This window comes from Psilocybe cubensis, chromosome 6 (genome assembly GCF_017499595.1).
Source record: "Psilocybe cubensis strain MGC-MH-2018 chromosome 6, whole genome shotgun sequence".
Taxonomy (NCBI): domain Eukaryota; kingdom Fungi; phylum Basidiomycota; class Agaricomycetes; order Agaricales; family Agrocybaceae; genus Psilocybe; species Psilocybe cubensis.
This window is the reverse complement of record NC_063004.1, coordinates 118,087-133,760: the sequence shown is the minus strand read 5'-3', so window position 1 is coordinate 133,760 and position 15,674 is coordinate 118,087. Positions and strand designations below refer to the sequence as shown.

The following is a 15,674-nucleotide window of genomic DNA, read 5'->3' as shown; positions in this document are numbered from 1 at the left end:
AAATTGATCTCATTGCGAAGTATTGAAATTGTTATCTAAATTGTAACTACTGTCTTGATCATCATCTTGATCTTCATCTTCATAGCTCCAGTCATTATGAGATTGTGTTTCATCATCAGAAACTTCTGAATCTTCCATGACGTCCGAGAACTCTTCAAAATCTTCTTCATCTTCAATTTGTTCTGCCAATTGTTCTAAATAATCTGCAGGAACAGATGTGCCAGAAGAAGAGGAAGACGCACAGTCGTCATTATTTTCTCTATAATTGTTCAAGGATGCGCGTGGATCCAGAACAAATACCTCGTTTGTGGAAGAACTGGAAGCCGAAACGGCAAAAGGTTTGACCGGGATGACGTTTGGATCCGATGATTCGGCGGCAGTCTCCGGAGCCGTTTGAACGTTGACAACCCTCGATATTGGTGTAGAATACAGCCAAGGGGGGTGGAAAGGAAGCTCTTTCAAGGCGACAAATGAATAAAAGATGCCATTAATACAGAATGAGGCATCATTCATTTGAGAAAGAGCATTGTATTGCATTTCGGATAGACGAGCGTTCCAGCCATCAGATTTTGGGTGTTCTGGATGCTGAAGCTTGTATTCGTCGGGGAGTGAAAAGTTATTCTCAAAAGGAGGCCTCCCATACTCGTAAGCTATGTTTTCTATGATTGAATATCGGCCCACCAGGTCAGAAAAGTGGGCTACGGCTTCATCAGCAGTTTTCCTCATATCTGCAAGGTTAAGACGAAGATTGGCCAAAGATCTCATAACACGTGTAAAAATTGGCTGCCCGCATTTGGGGCAGTAGGGAGGCCTATGGTCCGAGATGGCAATGGGAGACATATGATCCCGAGTATTGGCAACCGGCGGGGCAGCGGAGCGGCTTCCAGAAGGTTGTTTGGAGGCCTGAGGTCCTGAAGGAAAGCTATCCCTTGCCTTTGATGCTGAACCTTGTGGAGCTGTTTTTTTGGAACTTCCGGAGCTTTTTTGACGGTTTAAAGCTGAGGAAATTGACGAAATGGGGTGAGGGGCATCCGCCAAAGGTTGATCGGGGTAATTGGCTCCCGGCGTGGGCCTTTCGGAGTGCTGTGCTGCCGCCGGAGCGGCGGAATGGGTTTGTGCCGCAGACTCAGATGGACCACCTTTCTTGCTCAACTTGAGCTCTTCTGCATATCGCGGGAGAACAATCTATGTAGATTTATTAACAAACAATTATATAAAATAAATATGGTTCTATAGGTACCTTATTCCAAAACTCTCTGACCTGAGACTCAATTGTGACATCAGAGACTTTCCAATCTTCGTCGGCTTTATGTCCAGGTTCCCACCAGTAGCCCCATGGTTTTGTTGATTTTAAAATATCGTTATCTTCCTCTGCTGACCAGCACTGGTTAAGTGATTGAAAGAGAACAGCATTATGATGGGGGTTGCTATTGAGAACAGCATGGACAGATTGGTTAAGGATTTCTGCTATGAAGAAAGAGGTATCGACAGCAAATCCATTTATATAACAATATCCAAGAACTCTGAGCAATATAGCCTGCAACTTTATTTGAATAAATGAAGAATTAAAAGAATCATCTCACTTACTGCCTCTCTTTCCAACAATGAGAGCCATCTTGCCAAAGTGTCCGGCGGCACGCTTGATGCCGAACTAAGTAACAATCGGTATCCAGTTCGGATCCGAGCACCACACAAATGAACATGCAGCTTTGCTAAAGCACGTCTTTCATCGTAGCTGAGAAGATAGTGTTCATCTTCAGTAGGGGGATTGAAGATACGAGGAAGGCTCATGGTGGTCTTGTGGCAATATTGATCAGTTAGTTGGAGAAATATATAGATTACAAGTCTAGTGAATAGAACAGATGACCTAATTTGTAGTTATAAAAATCCACACGGAGGGATAATTGCCGTTTATCTTCCGGAATTTGACATCGGCGGCCCGCCCCAAGTCATTCCACATTGCTATCTGCTTCTGACAGAAAGCCCTATGACCTGCCAAGCGGTCCGGAACAATTTCATGCCGTTCCTTCCAAGTCTTGGCCATGTGGACATAAAATCTCACTGTCCATTCCATTTCTTTGTTTGTCAGGGATAGTTCTTCTTTCCATCTGTTTCTTTGTGCCCGAGCTCTGAGCCAGTTAAGACGAAAGACTTGCAAATTTTAGATAGTTTGTAGAGTCAAGAGAAAAGATAACTCACATTCGTTTACATATAATTGGTTATCAGCATTGAGTCCCTGGCGGGATCTCCAAATCCAACTAAGCCGGTCGGAACTGCCGCCCCGAACATTCGGATCCGAAATTGCCGCACTGTGCTTGCAATCATGGTCATATAAAACAGGAAACTCCCTCCGTATCTGCATAATATCCTCTTCGGAATGACCGGCAATCCGAATCATTGCTATTCGGTTTGCATTGTATATCTTTTTGTGCAATTTCCAAGATGCATTCAACAGTTTGACTCCATCCCATGCGCGGGTGCCTGTGTATACCGAATCTGCCATGCGGACTTGATATTTATATTGCCACGAGAGCTGAATCAGGGCTGATCTAACTGCCTCAAGGCAATCTTCAGCATGGCCCTGGCGAATGCGTAACTCGAGTTTTTGCAGCCCTTTAAGTTGGTGAGCCATGCCTTCTTCAAGATCTCGGAAATAATCATCAAGCAGTGCTGACGGGAACGGGAGAGGTTGCCGTTCCGGATCCGCCCGGGTGATGTTGACATTCCCGATGTCGGCTATCTCATCATCGCTGACTTCGTCGTCAAGAACTGGGGTATTAACTCCTTGAATACTCTCCAAAGCCTCTTCCCCCAAGAATGTCAATGCAGTACGGCTGAAAGCCTCAACTCGTGTTCGCATTGACCGACGTTTATTAACCAAATCAAGCTGTTGAGCTGTGGATGGATGAGTTCCAAGTTTGCGAACATGGCTTCTTAGCTCTAATCTGTAGGGTATAAAAATATATAAAATTCAAAAAAATAGAAAACATACTGAGCTTGTTCCAATTTCAAGCCAGATGAAATCCAAGCAGCTTTGCCTGTAGCTCCCGAGGAAGTCAGCTCCATATTTGAGAGATGTAATTCAATTTCTTGTCTTCCGGCAGCAGTTTTCACTTTGCTTGCCATTACTTGACTCATAGCATCGGATACTCCTTGATCCCGATCAAACTCGGCCTGTTTGATTTCTTGCTCCCATGTGTCAACTAGCTCGGGAGGTTGTTGTTCCGTAAGATTTCGGTAGAATGCTTCCGTTATACCGGACTGTTCACCGGCCCGCTTGTACTTGGCCGCTATGGTGGCAGCTTTGCAAACAAGAAATTAGCACAGCAGACTCCATAGTAGTAGAAGTACTTACCCATGTTTATTGTTTTTTTCCAATTTGAATCACCCATGTGGTCATCCAGAACTTCAGCGCGGTGTGCAGTGGTTGCCGAACGAGTACTTCGGGAAGTATCATTGAGGACGGACCAGAGAGGTTCCAATATTTCTCCATCAATAATTCCAACGCCCGGAATGTAGGTTGAGGCATAATTGTACAAGCATTCAGATTTATGCCCATGGACATGGAAAAGACCAATAGCAAAGGTTATTTTGACAGAGGGGGGCCAGTGCATCTTTGTAGAGTCAGTCAGACGCTTCATGAGATTGACACAATATTGGCAGTTGATATCGTAAATTTCCAGATGCCTAGTGATGCCTTTAGTATTTGTTGTTTCCCTTGCCTGTGTTAAGGACCAATCCATGTGCATTTGCTTCTCTCCTTTGTCGAAATCAACAACACTGTTAGGACAAAAGCATCCATGTCTTGCACACGCATGGGCGCCTATTCCTCTAACGCGTTTTCCAGGGCTAACTCTATTCTCTGCTTTTTGTGCATGGTAGTTGTGACAAGTTGGTTCCTGGAAAAGTTGTTAATCGGGAGTATGTTGAGCCGCGGCGGCAATACACTTACCCGTTTATAACGTGGTGCCAGAGAAATAGCTTCCTTTATATGCTCCTTGTATGGCCCAGGATCGGTCATAAAACCTTCTCCAACACTGAGCCAGACGTCGTCTCCCTCGTTTTTTTGATTCAAATGATCGGCTTTGAAGTTTCCATCTGCCACATAGCTACGAATATAGATATCACTAATATAATGTGAGCCCAATAATTGAATGAAGGCATTCTGCTTACCTATCGGCTTCGAGAACCCAGTCATCAGGTAGGTTAACACCTGGCTGTGGACACGCTGGACAGAACAATGTCAAGGACCCTCTTTTATCTGGCTCGTTTCTGGACGGAGGTTCAGGTGACATATTATTTGGGTCAGAATCACCTGGATCAACTTCCAACCGGGATGTTGTATCATTCCGTTCGGAATCTTCATTTGGTTCCGATTGTCGGGACGAAGAATTGTTCCGTGTTTGCCCTGGTTCCGGAGGTGTTATTGAGCCGAAAGGTTCCTGATCGGGATGCATTTCGGAGCCTTGTTGTGGGTATTTCAACTCCATATAAGCCTTTAGAGCCTGTTCAGAGTGTCCTTGACCGTGTATTTTGTGCAATATAAGGTTTCTGTATTGGCGACTAAGCCTTCTCAGTTCCCGATAGCGGTTCAGAACCTGTTTGGGAAATGAAGGTGAGGTAATGCGTCTGAGCTTTTGATAATATTGATAGCCCGAGGTTTTGCATTCAAGGTTGGTAACCCTAAAATCCTCCAGCACTTCCAGTGTAAACAAGGTTCGGATATTCTGAAAACTAGTAGCAAAAAGACCCATTTCCAGATATTGCAAATCCAAAGGCAGCATGGCAGATCGGCAAGTACAAGTCCGAACGGGTAGATAGTGTACTCCGGATGTATGAATAATAACTTTGAATGGGATACCATCATTATCTTCTGCCCTTGGACGGGGTTGATCGTGGAAGCTTGTATCAAGTTCCTCATACAAGTTGATATCCTCATCGTCTCCATCGTCCAGTTCAAACAGAGTTGGGATTTCAGGATCTGCAAGAAGCTGAGATGTGAAAGACTCTTCGTCATTGTTTGCTGGTGTTGGACCAATGTCATGAGTATCCGTAACTTCGGCGGCATCACGAGTCCCGTTCCTGCTATATTCATCGGCGGCAAGTGATGTGCCGCTCCAATAGTTGTTTTCGGCGGCAGATTGAATCCCGTTTCCAACATATCCTTCGGCTCCAATGCTTGTCCCGTGGGTACTCTCGTTTAAGGGCAATTGTACTGGACACCTCTTCCCATTATGACCAAGATACAACCTAATACCCACTTCCCATAAACCTCCAGGACGAAAGTACTCCCCTGTCCATTTCTCGACTCGGTGAAACGGAACCAGTTGATGGTTTTGTCTCAGACAGTGAGGGCAAACAAGTTGAGATCCAAAACATTCAAGGCATCTCCAACATCCCGGGAGTCTTTGGCATTGCTGGCATTGATTATCCCGACGCGGAGGAGGCGCCTCCCGACCAATGAGTGTCCCGAGGTATATTTCTCTCTTTGGAAGCCACTCTCTAAGGTAGTCATTTTGAGACTAAGATAATAATTTGTGAGCAAGAACACCTCAATCCATTGACACGGATATACCTTTCCTCCCGTCCTAACATCCTGTAACTCTCTCAAGTTGTCAATTACCTGCTGGTCTGTCAGATCTCCCGGATAGTGAGGTATGTCTGATTCATCTATATTGTGTTCAAAGTGTTGTAACATGTTTTGGGCAGGTAGAGGAATAGAAGTGGAAGAATGGCTTGTATCAGGTCTATATTTCCTTGGCCTTCCTCTTTTCCTTGAAGCCCCAGAAGACCAGCTTGCCTCCTTAGGGCCGTCGCTATCTGATCCATTATCTGGCACAGTATGAAAGCCCATGGAAGTGGGAAGCAAAGTGTCTGAGCACCTGTGAATTTCATTCTAAATACAGTATTCCATTGATAGCTCTTCACAATGTGCATTAAATTTATTTTAGTCTACATAACCTTTTCGAGGGAGGAAATAGCTTTCATATGATCTATCTTGCAAGGAATTTGGAGAACTGTAGCCAGTTTTATGAACAAGTTTCATTTTGGATGTGCAGAAAATGGTCGTGATCCCAACAGAAATGCATAATGTGATCTACAATGACCTCTCAAAACCACTCTCCTGAAGTATTTTGGCCATAACTCTTCATGCACATGCTCCCTACTCCTCCGGCATATATCATATGAAAGGTATTTTAAATGTCTATCCAATGATAGTGTTTAGCAAATTTAAATCCATGTATGTGAGAAGATATATGCAATTTACTGAAATGTTGCCCAATTTGAACTTGCTGGGATTCCAATTTCTTTGCACAAGAAACACAGTTTAGAGTACTTTACACAGACTCTTAGATATTCACCGTTTCAATTTTTTTAAGATTGGAGGTGGAAAGTCATTTGCTTACTTTTACATTTTTAAACATTTCCATGTGAGATATAACAGTCTTATATACAGAAATTCAATTAATACATATACAATTTACTGCTCTCAAAATTGTGAGAGGATAGAGAAAGAACTGGGTGAGCTATAGTGAATATACTTTGTGATTGTGTGTGATGATGACAAGAGATGTTTGCTCGCTGTCCCCGACGTTTGGGCGGGATTGCCAGATTAAGTAGTTTCCCATGTCTTAAAATAGTAATCAAGATCAAAATCTTATTTTATCTCCGGTTGGTGGTAGATTATTCAGTCATTCGTTGATAAGCTAATATGATGCCCATCCCTTTGTACAAATGCCTCCTCAACCTCCTCCCTCAAACACCTCTGACAATTCAGGTCGCAGACCTTCTGTCCCTCCGCCCGGCGGCACTGTCGGGCCCGATATTCCTCCCGACGAGGAACAACTGTGGACAGCTAGGGAGATGAGAATTCTGAGAGGCAACGTTCAAAACTACAAAGACGCACCGAGATTATCTAAATCAGACTTTATTCGGAATACTATTGTGCCGTTAATCAAAGCCACATGGGATCACAAGTATTCGGAGGTTGCGATGAGAGCCGATAAAGCCTTGTTCAATGAATGGAAAGCTAAGAAAGATGTAAGTCATGTCTTTATTATGAAATAGAGGCTAACATAAAATGCTAGAGACTCTTTAATTGGTTTGCAAACCATGCCTCAACCCCTCGAAATACCAAATTGGATGGTATGCATGGACGAGCAACCTTTCAAAGTGTTTTTCGGGAGAAAAAGGCAGCCGAAATTGAAGAAGAAGTGCAGCTTTTATCGGGAAATGCAAGACGGGGTAGCCCGCAATGGATCAAGTTTTATCAGCAGGCAAGAAAACGAGTTGAATCTAGACTTACCATTGCGGAGAGAGAGGAATATGCTCGAATATTAGAGGAGTGGAAAAAGAAGGGTTTCTCCAAGACTTTGAAAGCAAAGTACGTTCGGCGGCATTACTCGGCTCCGATGCTTACCCATCCATAGGACTGCGAAACGACAAGGAAAGAAGATTCTTCACCAAATGGATCGAATCAAGTGGCTGAGGATGGGAATGAGATCTATTACATTTGAAGGCCATTACGATCTTGATGGAAAAATTGAATACTCAATGTGAGTTATTTTGTTATTTGAACACTTCTGTTTTTCGGGATGTATGTGGCTCCCGATGACCTTCGGGATTACATTGTGCCGGTCATGAGGACGGGACAACCTGTTGTCCCAATCATTAACAACTTGATGCTAACTCATTAACAGGACACAAACACACGATCTAGGGTTGGATGACCCTCGCATTCCTTCATTTGGACAACTATTTCCAGATGAATTAAAGTCGTTCAGAAGGGCGTTTGTGAAATATCTTGTCAAGGTTTCAGAGATTGAAAACGGAGTATCAACTCCCGCCGTCCCTGCAGGCACTTTTCTTGAAAAGGATTTGAAGTTCAATAGCAATGGATTTCCATTGGTTCCGTCACCTATATACAACTCAAAGGGGAGGGAGACTAATGCAATACAAAAAACAATCATTAGAATCTATATGAACCGAGTGTATGGTGAGTAATGTATTGAATTAATTCAACATATGGCTGAAATGTTATAGCCTTGGCAAAAGATAGGAGTGGATCTCGAATCCCATGGGACTCCGTGGAGAAACATTTTGGAGAGATGATTGATCCCGAATATTGGCCAAGTTCCATTCCGTTCACGGATCCGAGCAGACTCCGCGTTGATGACACTGCTGCTCTTCTGAGACATTGGAGACAGCGTCAGTCTCGTGGACTGATTCCTTTCAAGTTTGAAAGAGTATTGGCACGTGATAATGAAGAACTGTTGGAACCATGTTACGCTTCAAACTTGTTTGAAGGTCTCCAAACAGTGCCTATAACCCCAGCACCAAGGCGCTTGACTACCTCAAGGAGAGTTCGTAGGAGACCTTGTCAAACATCTTTGAGTTTTTCAGAGCAATCTAATCCCTCTGATACTCATGATGGACACCCTCAACAAGATTCTATCAGTGTTGACAGCCCTGGTGTTGGAACTGCAAGTCGTGCACGGGATGATACTCAGGCCGATAACACTCGGAATGACATTCGGGCCGAACAGCCACGGGATAACACACAAGCCAATAATCCTCGGGATGCAGCACGAGCCGATGAACATCGGGAAGACACTCAAGCTGATCCTCCTCGGGATGTTACTCGTGCCGAACAACGTCGGGATGATAGTCAAGAACTCACAATCCCAACTAATGGAAGCCCCACAGTAGTAAACTCTTCCTTAAGACCTACTCCTGAACTTCAACAGCCAGGTACTAGCAAAGCTATACGCAAAGTTCAACCTCGGCCTAGGAAGAAAAATCAAAAATTAATTGGCAGTTCGGAGGCAAATGACCCCGTTCCACCACCGGCGGCAAGAGCCTCCCGACGCAAGCAAACTTCTGACGACTTAGCACTCCAGGAAGCAAATAACTTAGGCTTGACTGCAAAAAAAAGAAGAAAAGCTAGAGCCAAGAAATAACAGGTTGTTTAGTTAGTTTAATGCAACATAACATTGCTTTTATAGAACTCAAACTTCTTTATTTTTCACTCAAAGCTCATTGTTCATCCAACATATGGAGCAAAAGAAAAATATCTTTATATACAGGACATTAAACATTATAAAGACATATAGGGCAAATATACTATGTGAGGCAGAATAGAAAATGAAGTGATTGGTCAAGCAAAAAAACACCAAGTAGGAATGCCCAAGAGACAAGAAGAAAAGACCAATGAAATATAGCACAGGAAAAGAAAGTAGGTAACATACATAAAAAAACACACCCAACCTGTGATTACTTTTTGGAGGCCCTTCCTCTGGGTTTTTTGGGGGAAGGTAGCGTCTCTGGCTCCTCAGCTGCTTTGCGCTTTCCGCTTCTTCCAGCACGAGTCCTCGTCGCCGCATTGGACACCTTGGGGTCCACCTTTTCCTTCCCTTTTTGCTTTGCCTTCCCTTTCACCTTCTCAGCGGGTGCCTCGTCATCGCTTGGCTCAGGGGATGACAGATCAGAGGATCTATGATCCTCATTGATCTTGTCCATCTCGACATCTTTCGGCAGGTGGTCTGGCGCTGGGGGCATGGGTGACGGCGGCTCTTCATGGCCCGGACTCGGCGGCAAGTTGGATCCCGCGGTTGATCCAACTTCGCGATTTTGACGCGGTGGTGACATGGGGCCCGGTGGTGATGGAGGTGCCGACGATCCAACTTCACGATTTTGAAGTGGTGGCGATATGGGCTCAGGAGGCGGCAGGGGTGGAGACGACGGCGAATTTGAAGATGCCAGAGAAGAAAATCGAGGAGGAGCCGGGGAAGCAGGAGGTGGGGAAGCAGGAGGCGGAGAGGGAGGGGCTGGGGAGGGAGGGGCTGGGGAAGCAGGAGGCGGGGAGGGAGGGGCCGGGGAAGGAGAAGGAGGCCGGGGAGTAGGTGATGCTGAGTGTGAGGGTTAAGCAGACTTGTAGCTGGCAGAGTGGACAGACTTACCATGTTTGCCCTCTAGCCTCATTTCACCTAACTTCGACTCCATACTCTTCATCACCTTCTCCATTGACTCCATTTGAGCTTTCTGCCTCTCAGAAAGCTGAGTCAAACTTGTGACTCTGGCATGGAGCGAGGTAAGGCTGCTATGGAGAGCAGCATTCTCCTCACCCACCTCACCCAGCTTGGCGTAGAGTTGCACCAGCAACTCCCCAACATCCTTTGGAACTGGAAGTTCCCCCTTCTTCCCTTGTCCGGGAAGATCAGATCCCGCCGTCTTCTCGGCACGCAAAATCTCCGTGTACTCCACAATTGGAGTCGTCAAAGTCATCCCAGGCGGCTTAACGGATCGTCCCGGGAACAAGTCGCACTTGGTCTTGTTGCGACGGCACAAGACACAAGCCCGAGAGTACTGAGGGATCGAAGTCGATCCCTCAGTGGCAAACCCAACGATGGTTTGCCCCCTTTCCATCTTGCATCTCCTCTTCCTTGCTTGGCAGGCCTTGCAGGAAGGAGTGACGGTGACGAGGTTTTTCTTCTGGTCTTCAGCCTCTGAGCGACGGCGTGCCTTCTTGAGGGGAGCCTCGTTGTCCTCTCCTCCTTCCTCCTCGCTATCCTCACCCTCACCCTCACCCTCACCTTCATCTTCACTTCGGTCCGTATCCGTCCCGATGGTGGACTTCGACTTGGAAGCAGGCTTTTTCCTGCTGCTGCTGGCCTTCGGCGGAGCAGACGTCTCCGGCTTTGCAGGTGTCTTTCGGGCTGATTTTCGGACCCGCGGCTCGCTTTCACTCCCGGAGGAGATGACTGTTGGAGGCGGGGCTTTGCCTTTGCCCTTGTCGACCTTTGAAGGGCGCATAGTGTCGGCTCCGGAGCCTTCCGCACTGGAATCTACGGTCGGCTTGGATTTTTTCTCCGTCCTGCTTCGTTTTTTTGGGTGGGTCTTCATCTCCTCCCTCTCCCTCTCCCTCTCCCTCTCCCTCTCCTCCCTCTCCCTCTGCCTCTCCCTCTTCTCCTTCTCCTCCCTCTCCCTCTCCCTCTCCTCCCTCTCCCTCTGCCTCTTCTCCCTCTCCTCCCTCTCCCTCTCCCTCTCCCTCTCCCTCTCCCTCTTCTCCTTCTCCTCCCTCTCCCTCTGCCGCTTTTCCTTCTCCTCCCTCTCCCTTTGCCGCTTTTCCTTCTCCTCCTTCTCCCTCTGCCGCTTCTCTTTTTCCTCCTTTGCTCTCTGCTGCCTTTCCCTCTCCTTCTCCTCCCTCTCCCTCTCCCTCTCCCTCTCCCGCTTTGCCTCCCTCTCTTTCTCCTCCCTCTCCTTCTTCTCTTTTTCCTCCTTCTCCTGCCTCCTCTTTTCCTTCTCGCGCTCTCTTTCCTGTTCCTTCTCCTCCATCTCATTGGCCTTGGTTTTACTTTTTCCCTCTTTTTCCTTTCGCTTTTTGCTCTCTCTGGCGTATTTATCGAAGTTCTCCATTTGTTTGCGGAGCTCCGCAAAGTCGACGACAAATTCGCGTACAGTTCGACCTTGGTTGTCAGAACCGTCGCGGCACGCCTTGTTGATGATGGGGCCGATGTAGTCAAAAAGCCGATAGGCTTTGGGATTGCGGGTGTGGAGGGGGAACACCTTGGCCTATTGAGGTGTAACAATGTAAGTTATGTTTTTCTGTGATGTGGAGTCTGTTACTTACCAGTTCTGTCCACAGCACCTCGATTCTTGACCCAAAAATCTTCTCGCCGGCGTCGATGGAGGAACGAGCCATGTTCTCCCAGTGTTCAACATCGGTCTTGAGGGATGCGGAGGAGGTGGAAGCCATGGTATAGATCGAAGGTCGCGTGATGGGTTCGAAAGTCGCGTGGATGAGAGGAGAGACGCGTAGACGAAGCGCGTAGAGTGAGTGGAAGTGTCAAGGTTAGAAGTAAAAAAAAAAGTCCGAAGTCCAAAATTGAACATGTCCGAAATTGGACTTCAACACAAACAAGTGCAATCATAAGTCAGGTGATTGCACGACAACTTATACAGCAAAAATGTGCGAAGTTCGCATTCACACGGCATGCATTGCTCCGATCAGGTGAGCATATTTCACGGAGCACAGTGTTCCGCGATAACATTTCACGGGACGGTAGCCATGGTCCGATATATAATCAACCTGGGTCCGATATATATAATCAACCTGGCCAGTTGAAATTGGGATTGGAATGCCTACTTCTTCCCCTCATAACCTTGTCATTGACACCACCTCTCTAGACAGGCTTACTTATTTACTCGACCAACTGAAAAAGCCTCCTCCAAAGAAGATCAGTAAGTAATCCTACTGCAATCTACCTGAGCGGTAGTGAAAATCCCCTGCAGTTACAATGCCCACCCAATCAAATCCAGACAGCTCAGATCACAAACATAGCACACCCACAATATATGCCATTGATCCTAATAATTTTCCCGAAATATCACCCCCTTCTGCTACAAGTAAGATGTTCTTTTCATAATATATGATTGACTCTCACCTATCCACAGACACATCCGATGAGGAGAGTTCGGGAAGTGATGAATCTTCCGATGATGGTTCGGGAAGTAATGACTCCCCCGATGACGGTTCGGGTGACAACAAATCCTCCGGTACCGGTTCGGGAGATGATGAATCTTCCAACAACGGATCCGAATCTGCCGATGAACAAACTATACCTTTGAATGATAAGGGCAAAGGAAAGCAAAAGGTCAACCTCGCAGTAAATGATAACTCTTTTGTTCCACCCCCAGATTTCGGTATGTCTTGACAACACCTTTGAATGGATCTGCTGAAAATACTCTGAATATGAAGATTCCAATTCTGAGAGAGACTCATCCTCTCCTATTGAAGAAGTACAGACACACCTTGCTGTAAATGATTCTTCATTTGTACCTCCTCCCCCACCCTTGGGCAAGTTAACTTTACTTTACTAAGTGTAATTTCTCTGACTGCATCTCTGAATTCTACTAGATGTCATTGATTTAGATTCCTCCAGTGAGGATGCCCAATCCGTCGTGGCAATGCAAACTTCCCGATCTTCGGCGCAGTTTCTTGCGCCGAAGCCTTCAGCAACTATCTCCTCCGCCATAACGGCGGCTTCCTCTTCCACCGAACTACAGATCAATGAGCCTACCGCGGAGGAAACTCCCACTGTTCCCACCATTACTCCCATTATTTCCTACACATCTGTTGTAGATTCCATTATCCTCGAGTCTCGTCCTATGGTATCGACTGAGAGAAAGGGTGGACGCTACTCCCCACCCCCCGAGGCATGCCATCTTCTACTTCGAAATCCCTATTTCAGGACATACGGTAGACCTGACCCCATGGGAAGTTATCCAAGCGGTAGCCCTCCAACAGCTAAGGAAATTGAGTATGATGAGGTAAAGGAAAGGACAAGCTACTTCAATCCACCTTTTCTTTTTGTATGTTTCTAAGCTTTTATTATTGGCAAGACATCTGACTTGTATTTCTAGAACTATACAGAGCAGCAGCTTCGCCAATCTCATGACAAAATCAAGCATACCAGGTTGGGAGATAACAGTTACCTCAACAAAGCTACTACACTAAAGAATCTCACCCTCAATCAACTGCAAACTCAAATTTTGTACAGCAATGCTTTGAGCGAGATTGACGATGGAATAGCTATTGTAGAGAATGACCTTGAGACATTGATAAAGTATAGCCCCGCGTAGACAAATAAATGTATTTTGTGGTTTCTAATTTACAGGAGCAAAATGTGTCGGTAGACCACAGAGCCGTTGTCGGTAAAGCTGCTTCCCGTCATCAGTTTCGGGGCAAAATGCTTTGGGAAACCACGGAGCCGGTGTCGGCAAGGCTGTACTTCCCGCAAGCAGTCGGCTCCGAATTTTGCCGTGATGCGCAGACGGGTCAAATATGACGGTCCGTCATGGGCCAGCGAGGGGGCCATTTATTTATAAATGGCCCGTGTGGCAAGGGCTAAATTAGCCGTTCCAGCTGGACCGTAGGGGACGGGCTATTTTTAGTTTAGTACTTATTGTAAATCACTCCGTATGTTACGTTAATTCATCATTTTTAAATATATCGTAAGGTACGTAATTATACAACTGTCCTATGTGGCAGTGGAGGATTGTAGGGAATGGGGGGTATACCAAGTATGCGATTGTTTTTAATTGTATAACATGGATGGAATACTGATACTTACTGTTGTGTAGGATACAAAATGTCGCTAGCGGCACGTTCCTTGACCTTTTCACGGGAACCAGTATGCCAGGTAAGTCACCCCCCTGTCCGCATCTTCCCATTACAGTCCCGTGAATAACACGAGCGCCATCCGCCCTTAGGTATACAAGTGCAAGGATGGGCGCGTAGTGCTTCAGAGAGCCAAGACTGGTTCCTGCGCCGCGTCAGCCGCTCCGACGTGGAGATCCGCGAGATTCTAGCGAGAGATACGCACAATGCGGCGAACTTTCAGGGATTCAGACAGGATTTGTTGTGCGTCCCATCCAGTTGCATTCTTGTTACCTTCGCTACAGATTAATGACGTGGCTTTCTTACCTTGCAGGTATCTTGTACTCCCCAAAAGTGTTCGGGATGCGATATATGTCAAGTCGGGGCTGAAGAATATGAAAGATCGTGGTCAACTCTTTGATAGTGAGTGAATGACCTGACAGCAATCTGATTTTACATGCTTACGTGTAATCATGACTGGACAGGCGATGATTATGCATTTTTCCTCAAAGTTGAAGTCGCCAAATGGGGTGTTAACACTCTCCTAGCAGACGTGCGTTATATATTTGCTTCTTTAATTTATTCACCTTTTTAGACATGTTTTTCGTTTTGCTTGGTAGGACTTTGGCATCCTTTGGGGAGTGATGTTCGGTCAAAAGGGAAACCATGGTCTTGCGTACAACTTTTACCTCAATGAGAACCTCGACAATATCATGTTTTTCGATCCGTATACCGGAGATGAGAAGGTGGATATGGAGTATAAGGCCTATCTGGCAGTGTACTAGAAGAGAGAGAGAGGAACAACCGAGTATGCTTGACCGCGAAGGAAAAGAATGATAATGATGGGTGATGTAGAAGTATTAGGTGAAATGCAACACAAGGAAATACCAAAAGGCTATAAAGTGAGAGCGTACCATAGGGTATATCCACAACTGATGCTTATTTCATATCAAGATGCCCTTCAATTCAGTCCTTTGTCTAGTTGGAATAGCCATGATGCACAGCAGCGGATATGTCTAGAGAGCCTCGGCACAGACTGTTGGAGAATCGCCTAGAACACATCAAAAGAGGATACAGACACGAACACAGAATGAATGTCGTCGGAATCGCACCCGCATGAACGTCACAGTAGAGTACCAATTCTGCGTTTTAATGCTTGATATATAAACGGACCCGGGAGGAGGTCCTAGAATACACACGCAGGAGCAGGAAAGATTGTGTACACTGCGAGGGAGCTGTGCCAGAACAAGCTAAAATAACAAAGTAGCCCATCCCATGGTCTTTACTGCCTGGACAAACACTGGACGCACTCCCAAGAATGCACATTAAACAGAGTACACCGTTACAGACGGTTGCATACCCTGTGGCGTGAATGTAAAGTATGCGCTAGTGAAATGGAAAGAATAGACGTTCACTAATTGCATGTAGAGGAGATACAAGAAGGGAAAAATTAAAGGGAAAAGCACTTGCAGGTCAAAAAGTCAATACCCACCTAGCAACCTCGCCATCGATGTGG

General features: G+C 46.0%; 6 protein-coding genes across 6 annotated transcripts; 3 read left to right on the top strand and 3 right to left on the bottom strand.

Moving 5' to 3' along the window:
* Nucleotides 1–9: 9 nt before the first annotated feature.
* On the bottom strand, nucleotides 10–1,791 carry JR316_0006605 (uncharacterized protein; the record flags this gene model as incomplete). The annotated part of the gene is made up of 3 exons (XM_047892351.1): nucleotides 10–1,185; nucleotides 1,241–1,384; nucleotides 1,588–1,791. The coding sequence occupies 3 exons, from the start codon at nucleotides 1,789–1,791 to the stop codon at nucleotides 10–12; spliced, it is 1,524 nt and encodes a 507-aa protein (XP_047747633.1).
* A 294-nt stretch (nucleotides 1,792–2,085) lies between these two features.
* On the bottom strand, nucleotides 2,086–5,698 carry JR316_0006604 (uncharacterized protein; the record flags this gene model as incomplete). The annotated part of the gene is made up of 7 exons (XM_047892350.1): nucleotides 2,086–2,151; nucleotides 2,210–2,945; nucleotides 2,993–3,302; nucleotides 3,356–3,899; nucleotides 3,953–4,127; nucleotides 4,174–5,522; nucleotides 5,576–5,698. The coding sequence occupies 7 exons, from the start codon at nucleotides 5,696–5,698 to the stop codon at nucleotides 2,086–2,088; spliced, it is 3,303 nt and encodes a 1,100-aa protein (XP_047747632.1).
* Nucleotides 5,699–6,735: 1,037 nt separating this feature from the next.
* Nucleotides 6,736–8,371, top strand: JR316_0006603 (uncharacterized protein; the record flags this gene model as incomplete). Its single annotated transcript, XM_047892349.1, has 6 exons — nucleotides 6,736–7,041; nucleotides 7,089–7,384; nucleotides 7,431–7,556; nucleotides 7,701–7,996; nucleotides 8,044–8,236; nucleotides 8,308–8,371. 6 exons carry the CDS (start codon nucleotides 6,736–6,738, stop codon nucleotides 8,369–8,371), a joined length of 1,281 nt encoding a protein of 426 aa, XP_047747631.1.
* Nucleotides 8,372–9,273: 902 nt separating this feature from the next.
* JR316_0006602 (uncharacterized protein) lies at nucleotides 9,274–11,755 on the bottom strand (the record flags this gene model as incomplete). Its single annotated transcript, XM_047892348.1, has 3 exons — nucleotides 9,274–9,908; nucleotides 9,960–11,571; nucleotides 11,630–11,755. The coding sequence occupies 3 exons, from the start codon at nucleotides 11,753–11,755 to the stop codon at nucleotides 9,274–9,276; spliced, it is 2,373 nt and encodes a 790-aa protein (XP_047747630.1).
* Nucleotides 11,756–12,296: 541 nt separating this feature from the next.
* JR316_0006601 (uncharacterized protein) lies at nucleotides 12,297–13,641 on the top strand (the record flags this gene model as incomplete). The annotated part of the gene is made up of 4 exons (XM_047892347.1): nucleotides 12,297–12,405; nucleotides 12,454–12,702; nucleotides 12,932–13,371; nucleotides 13,423–13,641. 4 exons carry the CDS (start codon nucleotides 12,297–12,299, stop codon nucleotides 13,639–13,641), a joined length of 1,017 nt encoding a protein of 338 aa, XP_047747629.1.
* Nucleotides 13,642–13,887: 246 nt separating this feature from the next.
* Nucleotides 13,888–14,943, top strand: JR316_0006600 (uncharacterized protein; the record flags this gene model as incomplete). The annotated part of the gene is made up of 6 exons (XM_047892346.1): nucleotides 13,888–13,931; nucleotides 14,143–14,201; nucleotides 14,272–14,422; nucleotides 14,493–14,581; nucleotides 14,644–14,711; nucleotides 14,779–14,943. 6 exons carry the CDS (start codon nucleotides 13,888–13,890, stop codon nucleotides 14,941–14,943), a joined length of 576 nt encoding a protein of 191 aa, XP_047747628.1.
* Between the last annotated feature and the right edge of the window lie 731 nt (nucleotides 14,944–15,674).